Raw genomic sequence first — 12585 nt, forward strand, 5'->3', positions numbered from 1 at the left:
TGAGCCCAGGACACACATTCACGCTAAAGCAACTGTGTTGAGAGCGCTGTTACATGTCTATTAATTAACATCAGTGTTCCAATCCTCTAATACAATTCCTCAGTACGGCGCAACTCGGCGTCAAATAACCCGCCGTGGCTCGCCGTCAAATTTACATTGGATCAAGCGCTCAAGATGTGACCGGACACTGCAATGATCATGCTTAATGTCACAGTCCATCCACCAGGTCAGAGGTCCTCTCACATCTGCTCTAAGCTATTGCATGTCACCTGTTGGTATAAAAAACGGAAGCAACAGGCAAATAAAGAATACCTAGCCGTCTGTCACCCTTTCGCTCAAAATTTGCCAAGGATGAACGAGTGATGCTTTCGCTGACAAAAAAAATGCAGCTAAAAACAGCGAGAAGATTTAACCACCTTTCGAGGTCCATTGGTCGGGGACGGCGAGGAAGTACCTCGACATGGCCTTCCTGAACCTCTTTTTGTACTGGATTGGAGAAATCACGGTGGGAGACTCATTCTTGGGGCCCCCTAAGATCCCCGATGCCTTCACCCATGTCTCCAGCTGCTTGTCCCAGGTGTACTGCCGCAGGAAATCGATGATGCCAACCACCAGCTCTTTTTTCTCTTCGTCGACACCGACCAAAAGGGAGTAGTCCATGACATCCAAAGACTGCAGGATGAATCATGTTAGCAGATGCAATGAGGATACAAAGCAGCCAGGCATGTTGTTATCTAGTTAGTGCAATGGAGAAAGTTGCTGTCGCAGAGATGACAAATAATACCAACAAATCACCACTAAACAACTAATTAGGCCAATGAAAGCAAATAATTCACATTGCGGAATCAAAACCTTTTGTTTTAGATTTCAATATCCTTAATTGGTTATAGCTTTTTATGAGTAATTCCGGTGTAAAAAAACTGAACAAAGCCCAACAATGTGCTACAGTTCTGTTCTTAGGATGGCCAGAAACTAACACCTTTCTCCTTGGTTCTCAGTTTGGCAAAAGAGCATCTAGCCGAGTTGGTTAGGTGGTCTGAGCATAGGTCCTAAGTTTGAATCCCAGTGGGAGCGAACTTCAGGTTGAGATTAAAAAAGATCACTCATTGTTCCCCTGGCTGTGTGCACACGAGATAAACTAACCTATTGAGGTGGATCCTCGTGTAGGGGCTGAAAGGGCTCAAAGCACGAGTAAAGATCTAGTCTATAGGGGGTGGACCCTCATGTTGCACTTGCACGGGGACCGGCTTTCGTGACTTTTCTCGGTCAGGCCTCCGATTAAGCTTCTTAATATTACCGTGGGGACGGTCTTTTCTCTACCGGCCGAGTTTTTTTAGTTCACTCGTTGCACTAATGGAGAGAGATAAATAAAATATCTGAAATGGTAAGATATCCAATAGTGGAATCCATTAGGCCTTGTTCTGTTGCATAGAGAATGGAGGGGATTGAGAGGGATTAAAAATTCCTTTCTATTCAATTTTGATTAGCAGGGGATTTGATCCCTTTCAATCACCTTCAGTCCACCCCTAACCGCCCTTAGGATTTTCAAAGCTATAAAAGTACTTAGCATCTTATAAAATAAAATTAATTAGCATGTGTCTAAAACACATGAATTTCAAAGGAAACGAGACATCTATTATTATATGCCACATGAAAGCTTAGACTTGCTGGGTAGAAAAAACAGATCGATCTAAATTAGAACATAAGCGAAAGGGTCTCTAGCTGAGTTGGTTAAGTGGTTGAGGACATATCTGGTGCGCATGAAAGATTGATGCACATGGTGCATATATTAAATCATCACCACCCATTTTAGATCTAACGTCTCTAATTGATCATTCAATTTACAAATAACACCTTCCACCACTACACAACACCACGTTGGAGGGTGTCCTTAGCAAAATATACCAAACAACTAGAGACGTTAGATCTAAAATGAGTGATGATGATTTAATATGTGCACCAATCTTCCATGTGCACCAGATATGTTCTCTAAGTGGTTTGAGTAGCACTCCTCTGGCTCTGAGTTCGACTCCCCGTCAGAGCGAATTTCGGGTTAAAAAATCCTATCGTCTGTCCCATGCCAAAGCATAGGTCTAAGGCTCAATCCCGGTCTCAGTCGTTTTCACATGAACTATGGTGCGGCTGTGTATGGATGAGGTAGGGGGTTCAGCGATTTTCTCAACCTATATGAAGTCTTCTTTAATACGATGTCTAGAGTCTGTCTTACCCCGCAGGTCGAGTTTTTAAATCAGAACATAAAATTTACTTTAATCTAGCTACATGCAAAATAAAAAAAGGAATAAAATGCTTCCCTTAAAGAGGAGTTAAATGCTGCTCCTCGTTTTCATTATGGCAGACATTCACAGAAACAGATTTCAAACAGCAGTATCTCATTAGACAAATTAAGCATCATAGTAAATCGAGAAGTAATGTAGGTCTCTGTAATTTGGCAGTAAAATCAAGAAATGACTTATTATGTGAGCACAAGAAATGATATTTATGTATAATTCCCGGTGCAGGAGTCAGGATTGCTACATACCGCAAGAAATGATGTATCATTCCAGACAGCTCTTTCCAATCTTTGTTTTGCCTTACTCCCCAAAAAAATAGGCTTTGTATGTAGTGCTTCTATGAGATTAGAGTCTAGAAGAACTTTGTTGTGACCAGAAGCATCAGAATTATAACGTGAACGCACAGAACCCTTCAGATCATACACCCTAGATATTGATCTTTGGAAGAGTATGTTCTCCATCACCATCAGATCCATCTTCACCTCACGCCCACCTTTTGAATTCTTGATACTAACCTGAATGAAACAAGCAGTATAAATTGGTTAAAGCCCAAATCAAGAATAATGCAACTAAATAACGGGTTCAATGGTAGATGATCAACCTGATAAAGCCCCAATATTTTGGCCAGGCAAGTAGGGCTTCTAGAAGTCAATGATTCTGTCAAGTGCCTGAAGTAATGAGGAGCAAATTCTACAAAAGAGTCCAGCTCTGTCTTGGTGACTTGTTTAATTATGAATCTCTCATCCATTGTCTTTGCAAAGTAAACATTGCTTTTTCCACCTTGCGCGCTCCATCGCTTACAACGACTTATCGAGCGTATGTAATCACTATTACTTGGACAACATTTCTTTCTAAGTGCAGCAAACTGCCTTGCAAAATAGCAAGTGACAGAAAACTTTGTACTATCAGTAGGAGATGCATCATCATCGAAGGATAATCTGAAGTGAGCTCCTCTAAAATTTGAAAGCTCTTCATGTGAGGACAGAGATCCATCAAGTCCATTACTACTAGTAAAATCTGAAAAGCTAGTATTTGCATTCATTTTATGTGTGACATGTTCAGCATATTCTTGTGATGTCATAGCATATGACACTACACTGGTTGGCTCGTCATCATAGACAGTGACAAAAACAGAACCTTCACAGCTAATATTGGGCAGAAGCAGTCGAGCCCCATCATTCACCATACGAGAAGCTGATGTGATATACTTGGGAGCACGTGTAAGAACAGTATTTAAGTTTCCTCTTGTCCTGGGAGATATTTGAGAAAAGGCTCTCCGCATGTTTGTCATTGGATCCTTAACAAGGCTTGTCAAGTCTCTAAAGGAATCAATTGATTTCAGTGCTGAATGGAGTGAAGCAGGTATTACTCCAGTTTGTTCTCGCTGATGTAATCTCAACACAGTATCAAATGAATGGATTCGGACTGGACCAGTAGCCTTCTTGTAACTTGGATTGCCAAACAAGTTCAAAGATGTATTTTCATTTGCTTTGCTCAAACCATGTGGAAGATTGTAGTCTAATTCACCAAATCCAGACCATGCCATATCTATTTTGTCAGCTAAAATAGATGCAAGTGAAGGTAACCTCTCTACTGGTCCTGTCTTGCTAGGATATTTTGATAGACAACGTCCTTCTTCACATGTATTCAATTTGTTGAAGATCAAATCAAGACCTGCATCACCATCCACTAGCCCAACCGGCAAATCTGTCTCAACCATGACATATTTTTTATCATTCAGATGGCCCTCTGTAGACAAGAGAGATTTCCTTGGGCTTTCTGAAGAGTGTTGGGGACATGGTTCTTCATATGTTCCTCCGTGTTTCCTAACAGTCTGAAGCAAATCAGATCTCCCTTCATTGATTCCTTGGGTTTTCTCTAGATTAAACGGATCAGTTCTGGAAATATGGCTATCTGCTTCGAGTGAATCTATGCCGCACAACCTGCGGTCCCAAGTGTGAGCATCTAGGAGGAGACTACGTCTAACACGATTAAGCTCCAAAATATCAATATTTGGTTTGAATGAATGAGAACTCCCCATTATAACTGGAAGAAGCAAAACCTGTGGGAAAATACATAAATTTCATCAAAAAGGACGAACATGACACGATAAACAAACAAAATAGAATAAAACTTAAGAGGGGCAGTGGGGTTCTACCTCATACTCATTTCTTTCGACATTAAGCAAATCTTTCATCTCAACTATTTGCCTCTGTATGCTTGTCTTGGTTGAATCATCATCAGTAATGATACTCTTCTCAAGATTGTTAAGTGCATCATATACCTCAGTGTGCAGCAAGTCCATTGTGTGAAATACCTACAATAGAAGGTTGCGAGCATTTCATCATCCCTGCTGCAATCAACGGTGGAATGGCGGAACAGGGAAATGAACTAATGATCTCTTTAACATTAACTGTTTAACAGCATACCTCAACAGCCTCTCTTTTCACCCAATCTTGTGTAGCATGAGTATTGAAATCTAGCACTGGGGGCGGAAGGTTAACAGACAGAGTAATCATGGGACTATAGTGGAAGGCGGCCGCCATATTTCCATACCTGCATGAACAAATTGAAACCTCCATCAGATGAGTTTAAGGGATATAAAGGATGAAAGGAGGGGACCTACATACCCATAAAAGCGAAGACAATCCCTTTGGAGAGAATGGCCACAACTTGCAATCCTGTTAGCAGTCATATGGTTCGAAAAGCTGAGCTCCAGGAACTTGCCAAATGATAAGCCCCAAGCTGCATCAGACATGATTACTCTGTGTGTTGCTGGTGGCATTCCATCCTTAAGCTTGCACCTCATGCATCTGTGCCACATCCATATCCTCCCATCATGTTCACCTGGCAACTTTTGAGACTGAAGGCGCCTGACACTAATCGTTAGGCTGCCATGTTGGTGCATATAGCACCTCACATGTGATTCTGAAGGCTCCTTACAAGATGGGCAGCAATATGCCTGCGAAGAAAAGAAACATGACAGAAAAATGTTGTTTAGCAAATAACAAGAGATTTCCCTGCAATGCAATAGGTTACGTACAAGAGTAACAGAAGTACCTGATCAAATAAGTCCTCACGAAGATACCTCCCTAATGGCTTATCAAAACTACCATAAAACTTGATCCGAACGAGATGAGAACGCTGGCATGCAAAGCTTTTGGGAATGCAGGTGCTTGAGAGGGAAACTAAGATACTCTGATTGTTGTCAGTACCAGATAAGTAACCAGCTGAAAGCTTGTCTTTGTCATCTGTATTCCCTGCAGCAGGGTTGCTACTATGGTTTTCTGAATGACATGGTTGGCTATGTTTCAAAGTTAATGCACCATCACGCCAGACATCAGCAGCAATTGAAGATTGCAAAGACTTGTTTGAACCACCATGTTGTGTGCCAACATATGTTGCTCTAAAACCACTGACAGAACATGGAGATATTAAATCACCATTGCAGGAAACATTTGGATGGCATAAGTTCGACGGATCTTGAGAGTTGAGAGGATCAACTAGAAATTTTGATGCTCTACATTCAGGCATGATTCCTTGGCTTACTCCAGCGAGTGGTAATAAAGTTGAAGATGCAGAGATAACCTCAAAAATCTGGCTGATAGTAGAATTTTGTGGATATGTCTCTTCAGCATTTTTAAGACTATCAGAAGTGCCATGATCAGTAGGACTAGCAGAAATATTTGGTGCACCTGTCACAGATATTGAAGGAACTTTCGGAAGTGTTGCTCCCTCATCAGCAAGGAATGATGTCTCCAAGGAGAGGTGATAAGCAGCAAAAACAGCAAGTTGCATTGCACGCTTAATCTTCTTTAAATCTTCCCGACATGTTCCCCTCAACAGAACCTGCATGAAGTGTCGTACACTTAATTTATAAATACTGGGGGAAATTTGCATGTTGAAATGAAATGTCAGTAGAAATCAGGGAAAACGCTTATGCTACAGGGCGTTGTTAATTGTATGTCTTTGCCCAAAGGGTCATTACCGTGCAACCCAAGTGCTTCACACAGCCTTCAAAGAACATCAGAGTCTTAATTGACCCCTTTTCTCCATGTTCAGCTAATAAGGGTTCTGGGACTTTCTCCACCTTGAACAAGTCACATTGTCCAAGCCTAGCTGAGGCAATGTTGTCAATTGATGAGGCAATCTGACCACCTGTGCATCTTGATATTCTGTTCAAAAGAGGTCTCTTCACATTCAAAACTAAAGAAATATCTTTTGCTAAGAGCTCCTGAGCAAAAGATGAGGCGCTTTTCTCAACTAGAAGGACATTAGGATGCCTAGACTCGATCTTGCTCACAACAGTTTTAAGATACTCCTTTTCCTGCAGCAAGATCATTCATTAACAATGTTGCAAGCAAAATAAAATATATAAAGATCCAAAGTAGATAGACACGAACCTGTTCGAGTATAGTCCCTATGGATGCCAATTTATTTGAAACTTTTTGATACTCAAGTGCACCTCCTAAAATGAGCAATTTGGCACTCCTGTGTTCTGAGACCATCCGTTTGTGTCTTACATTCTTAGAGCAAACAATTCCTCTAACAAAATTGCTGCATCCAATAATTCGTTTGTTGGTACCATATGATGATCAGAAGATAAAATTATGAGTAAACAGATGCACAAGCAAGGAAAAACACAAACCTATCAGTTGGCTTCCCAGATGCTATGCATTTAATCTTCACGTAATCACTAGGATCCATGCTGCCACCTTTCTTGGTATCGGGTTTCACATAGTTAGCAGCTTGCCATGCCAACGAGGACACTATCTCAAGCCAACTTTTTGAATTGTCGTCACTGGAAAAACTAATGCCTTCCGCCTCCAGTAACTGTGCAACTAGAGCCCGAAAGTGCTTCAGCAAATCATTCTGAACACCATCTTGTTGAGATGCACCAAAGGCACCGTACCCACTGGCTATTTTATTATCACCGAAACAACTAGGTTCTAAGAAAGCATCGTCGTCGTCGTCATCAGATCCAAATATCCTCGATTCAACATCATCTCTCTCATCTTCTGGTGGTGGTGGGCACCAAATAGCATCACCAAAATCAACGATATGTGGTGATCCATTGACGAGTTCTCCTTCACCAGAGATGCTAGCAGCGCTGACTAGCTCACGTGCATCGTCTGAGTCAGTCAATGTTGTTGCATCATGATCTGAAGCATCATCCAGCCTCACCACACAAGTAGGACTCCCTGTGGGGCTTGGGGTCATTGATCTGTACATGGAGTTACTAACACTAGATTCGGTATCTGAGAAGTCATGTAAGAAGTCAGTCACAGAGGCTGCAAACTGGGCCCCTGACTCGTCAGCAGCCTCCTCATCCACTCGCCTGCATCCACAGCCAAAAATCGATTCAAAGGTTATTCAACCCCAATCAGAATTCAGAAAGACAATTGACAAATCACAAAGATATACACATGTCATGTGTTTGCCCTAGCCAGCCAATATGTTTGTAACTTGCCCACGCCGGCACTGCCGGTGTTGTTTGGTTCGCCGAAATGTAACGCAAATGGCATGGGGTAATGGATACTGATACTTTTGTTTAGTTGAGCTCTTTCTAGTAACCATTCCAATTATAACTAGTAACCATTACCGCCGGTAAGAGATCCCATTATCATTACTGAACCAAACAGCACAGTTTCAAGTCCATAGAAAAAGGAAGGATAAATACAGTTCCCAGTCAATCGACCAGACAACTTAAACTTCCATGTTTTTAAGCAACGCTTGACTTTTTTAGGTATCTATTTACGGCAAGTTGTAAGAACTGCGGTAGACTTGCATTTACCTAGTATCACAGCCGGGAGGATGAGAGCGCGGGCCGGCATCGGCTTGGCCTCCAGATCTCGCCTCGGTCAGGCGGCGCGGGGGCGTGGGCGGCCCGACGGGCGAAGCCGGCCCCTGGGCCTTGGGCGTGGTCACGCCATGGCCCGCCTCCTGGCACCGCCGCGTCTCGATCCGCGCGAGCTCGCCCTTGTGCACGTGCCGCTGCTCCAGGTCAGTGGCGGCGGCAAGGGATCTGGCCTTACCCACCGCGAACTCCAGCAACCCCATCCCCGATAGGGCGATACGGCACGCTAAGATCAAAACCAACTGTGGGGAAAGATGGAGAAGTTCCGAACAAGTAGCAGGAGACGAGGCGAAGCGACGCGGCCACGCCCGAAGCTTCCTTCGTCCGCTGATTGCGTCCCGTCCAAGTCAGCGCCTCACCACACCCGACACGGGACCAACCACCCTGCGCGGGTGCGGCAGGGCCAGCGGCCCGCGGCGCCGCTGAGTGAGACGGCTCTCCCGCGGTCCCGCCTCCAGCGAGAGAGAGAAAGAGAGAGCGCGCGCGCAATGCCGCCGGGACCGGGGTTCAGCTTCGGCAGGTGCGGGGACGGGGGGACGGCGCGCGAGAGGCGGGGTCGGGAGATGCCAATTCAGAGCCGCGCCGCGTAGCGAGTAGGACGGCAGGACGAGAACGCAGAGTGCATGCTCGGAGAGACGGAGGTTGGAGAAGAGCGGCGGCGGCGGCGGCGGCGGCGGTTCTTATTATGTGGGGCGGGTGGGAGATTTGCGAGAGATACAGGACAGTGACGGGCAGACGCTCGCCGCGGCGGGTGGGATTTTTATTTAACCGCTTGGGCGCGCGCGGTGGAAATCCTGGCTCGTTATCCGGTGTCCCTCCGTTTCGATGGCCAGGAAGGAAAGCATGAGACGGGGACGGGTCTCAAGTCTGTGTGAGAAAAAAAAAATTGTTATTTTGCCGCTCTCAAGTTTGTGTGATGAGTACCGTGTGCGTCTTGTCGTCGGCGGACGGCGGGTGGCTTTCTTGCTTTGGCTAGCGTCCATTTTCCCCTGGCCTTGTTTTTTTACTAGCACTCATATATTGACGTTCTTTACCACTAAAATCAGAGGAGGAATGTGAGCCAACTAAAATCAACAGTGGAAGGTCTTTTTCTTAGAGAAGAGGATACATATGTTGGATGTATTCAGGTCACCATCCATTCTACATTTCTACTCTGTTTTCTTGTGTCGATGGTACGATTCTCTTGTGTCAATGCAAAAGGTTTAGGTGTTGTTTAGTTCACGAAATGTAATATAACTAGTAACGGTAATGATTTACACTCGAGTACCGGTGGTAACAAGTTTGAATAGATCGGTATTAGTTTCTAGTGTGATATTTAATTACGATTGAAGCTAAACAAACATGATATAATGTTATCAGTTCTCCATCACGTTATAAATACGCTAACCAAACGGCAACTTATATGACATGAATTATTGAATTTTTACTGTCTATATAAAAAACATAAAGCACACAACTATATAGCCAATATATACTCAATGTTTTAAAGACAAATTTATATGTGCTCAAAAAATGGATGGATAAAATAAGGAAATGACTATTTACGCGGTGTTATTTCTTTCCATACCCACACCTTTACACTGTATTTTGAAAGTAATAGCGAAGAGGAACCAACTATATTCTATGACAAGCGATAAAGTAATTGGGACTTCTTTATGGCTCTTAATTCCAAAAAAATAAAACATAAAGTACGGTGATTGAGACCCACATACGAAGTGGCACATGGGGTTATCGTGTCTTTATAGGTTAGGGATGTGTGCTAATCAGTTATGTTAGTGCAATTGCGCAATCAAGTGATCCGGTACATCCAATCAAAATTCAACAGTGACTACTATTTTATATTTAACCCCTTCAACCTAATCCTAAAACCTAGTTGTTATTTTACATTTAACCTTTTCCATCTAAAATAGCAATCATCGTTGGATTTTTTTGATTTTTATTGAATACACTAGATCATTTGATTGTATGATTACACCAATATAACTGATTGCATAGATATGTTTCCCTAGTAGTAAATACAGTATCATCTTTTTTTTACTCCGAGGCTATTTTTATGGAAATTTTGTAATACTTCTTTAACATTATCACAACATCAAAAGTGTTATAAAACTAAGAATAAAAATTGTCTTTTAATATAAAAGTTTGTTTCACTATTTCACACACTAACATATTAACTAAATGACCGATAAAAAAATAGTAAAATATTGTAACTAAATCACTTTTAATAGAGGTTTTACACGGTTATTTAAGGTCTTAGAAACGAGTTGACAAAAATTCCTATGAAACTAATTTCATCCTCATAAAATTTATTCCTCTTAAATGTTATGTCATACCATTCAAATTTCTGATGCGGCACACTATGCATGAAATCACCATTAAAAGTAGTCTAAATATTGTTTTCAAGTTTTGTTAGGATACAGCCAAATCATGACCCTGCTTTATTAGACACGGTGCAATTGATCTATGTGTGCACTAATTTAGCCAGAGTATGTTTAAAGCAGAGCTGCGTATGTGTGTTTTCAAAAAAAAAAAAGGTTTCGTGCCATTATGGTTTTCTATTTTTATCGAGTGTGATGCAGGACGTGCCATTATGGTATCATCCATCTCGAGTGTGATGCATATCAACCACATTTAGTAACTTGGTACTCAGATTTTTTGCCAGCACCTGATAAAACCAACCGCAAGGACTAGCATCCGACAACCGTAGTGTCGCTGTTAGAGGTTACCAATTATATTAGGTACATCGCTACTAGAGGTTGCCGACTGGCGACTGTTACATATTTAGACATTTTCGGTCACAGTTTAATTTAGAAACAAGAATAACAACATGTTGTGATGTTAAAAAAGTCATAAGCTCTTAGCACGATGAACATGCACAAACATGGAGAATAACAAGACTTCAAAAAGCATACACACATGTTGTTAATCAATGTAGTCATCCTGTATGAAGCCGTATAAGGGCATGTTCGTTTAGTATGGAATGAAGAGGTGGAATAAATCTGGCTTGGATTTCTTCAATAATTACTATAAGTTTTAGAGATTTGGAATTAATCCTGGTCGGTTCCAGCAGAAACGAACGGGCCCTAAATATGTAGTTGTGTCAATCACCACAAAAGCACCATACCACGAAGAAGAGAAGAAAGTTGTATCACTTACAGGTACTTCCAAAAAATGATTGTCGTCTTTCAGTCAAGTAGGTGAACTCTTACATCACCACAAAAGTGTCATATATGAATGTCATGAATTATATTTTGCCATGTTTCGTCAACTCACCATTCATTTCACACAAATCAAAATGGATTAGTTCTAACGTGCTAAGTTCATCACCGCATCAACCATGTGAGGCTTATGACATTGCTTCGATTAAACATATACATGGCATTTAGGACCTTTATCAAATCAATTTTTAGGACTAAATCATACCAGTTAAGTGTATCGTTGAAAGTCTCCTAGAGGGGGTGAATACGTGTGTTGACGCTTTTTGGCACCAAACACTCAACAAGAACCAGCGTCGGTGCTCTCTGCACAGGCGCGAACGGTCCGCGTCCAAGGGCCGGACGGTCCGCGACCTGGCACAGGGCTAGGGTTCCCTGCCTGACGGCCGGACGGTCCACGCCCTAGGGCCAGATGGTCCGCGCGTGCGCAGAGGGCGGCGAAGGTCGTCGGCGGCGCCTGGATCTCGCTCCCGGGAGGGACCCTATCGGGGAGAAGAGATCCTAGGTGTTGTCTAGGCTCGGGCAGACCGACCTAGACTCCTCTAATCGACGTAGAGTCGAAGTGAAGCGGAGAATTTGGGGATTGAGAGGCTAAACTAGAACTACTCTTAATTGTATAAGAAATAAATGCGAGATAGAAGTGTTATTGATTCGATTGATTATTCCAAATCGGTCGTATACCTCTCTATTTATAGAGGAGGGGGCTGGACCCTTTACAAACTAATCTCCCGAGCTAATATCGCGAATCTAGCTAACAACCGTAGCACAAAACTCGGAACCCTAATCTACTCTGCACACGGGCGGACCGTCCGCCCCATAGGCGCGGACCGTCCGCCGCTCATTTTGGAGCTCAACATATGCCCCCTGCCTTTTGGTGGAGCTGAGCGAACCAAAAGCAACTAACTCGATGTGATCACATTGGTTTTCATAGGCATCTTGCCACTTACTAGGATGGTACGCAGTGGCCTTGGTCTCGATGGTTGACTCAACGGACGTGACCCCTTTAGCATTGATCGAACTGTCAGTCCCAACACCGCCGAGCGTCATACTGGTCCTGACCAATTCGTCACCTTGCTAATTTTTTGAGTGCTCTGGCGTAGCTCCGTAGTCGACCAAGTCTTCTCCTCGCATGTCGTCTTCCTCCATGGGTGTTGGTACGTTGTTGGAGGTGTCTTGGTGTAGTGCGGATGGTTCGGTCACAGGGGTTGGATGGTTCGCGTCA

At 43.1% G+C, this 12585-nt stretch overlaps 1 protein-coding gene across 1 annotated transcript; it reads right to left on the reverse strand.

The window, feature by feature from the left end:
• Nucleotides 1-9057, reverse strand: LOC103632727 (putative 1-phosphatidylinositol-3-phosphate 5-kinase FAB1C). The gene is made up of 11 exons (XM_008654468.3): nt 8086-9057; nt 6940-7629; nt 6695-6848; nt 6280-6618; nt 5352-6140; nt 4922-5253; nt 4721-4847; nt 4450-4608; nt 2893-4353; nt 2540-2806; nt 1-672 (listed from the first exon to the last, which is right to left on the reverse strand). Exons 1-11 carry the CDS (start codon nt 8349-8351, stop codon nt 409-411), a joined length of 4848 nt encoding a protein of 1615 aa, XP_008652690.1. The 5' UTR covers nt 8352-9057; the 3' UTR covers nt 1-408.
• Between the last annotated feature and the right edge of the window lie 3528 nt (nt 9058-12585).

This window comes from Zea mays, chromosome 7 (assembly GCF_902167145.1).
Source record: "Zea mays cultivar B73 chromosome 7, Zm-B73-REFERENCE-NAM-5.0, whole genome shotgun sequence".
In the NCBI taxonomy this organism is placed as follows: domain Eukaryota; kingdom Viridiplantae; phylum Streptophyta; class Magnoliopsida; order Poales; family Poaceae; genus Zea; species Zea mays.

Bases quoted from the DNA above. Each gene is read 5' to 3' on its own strand.
- LOC103632727 (XM_008654468.3), bottom strand. From the start codon at position 8,351: ATGGGGTTGCTGGAGTTCGCGGTGGGTAAGGCCAGATCCCTTGCCGCC. The intron at 6,141-6,279 runs GTAATGACCCTT...CACTTCATGCAG, and splicing joins TGAAGCACTTGGGTTGCACG to GTTCTGTTGAGGGGAACATG. The intron at 4,609-4,720 runs GTATGCTGTTAA...CTTCTATTGTAG, and splicing joins TGAAAAGAGAGGCTGTTGAG to GTATTTCACACAATGGACTT.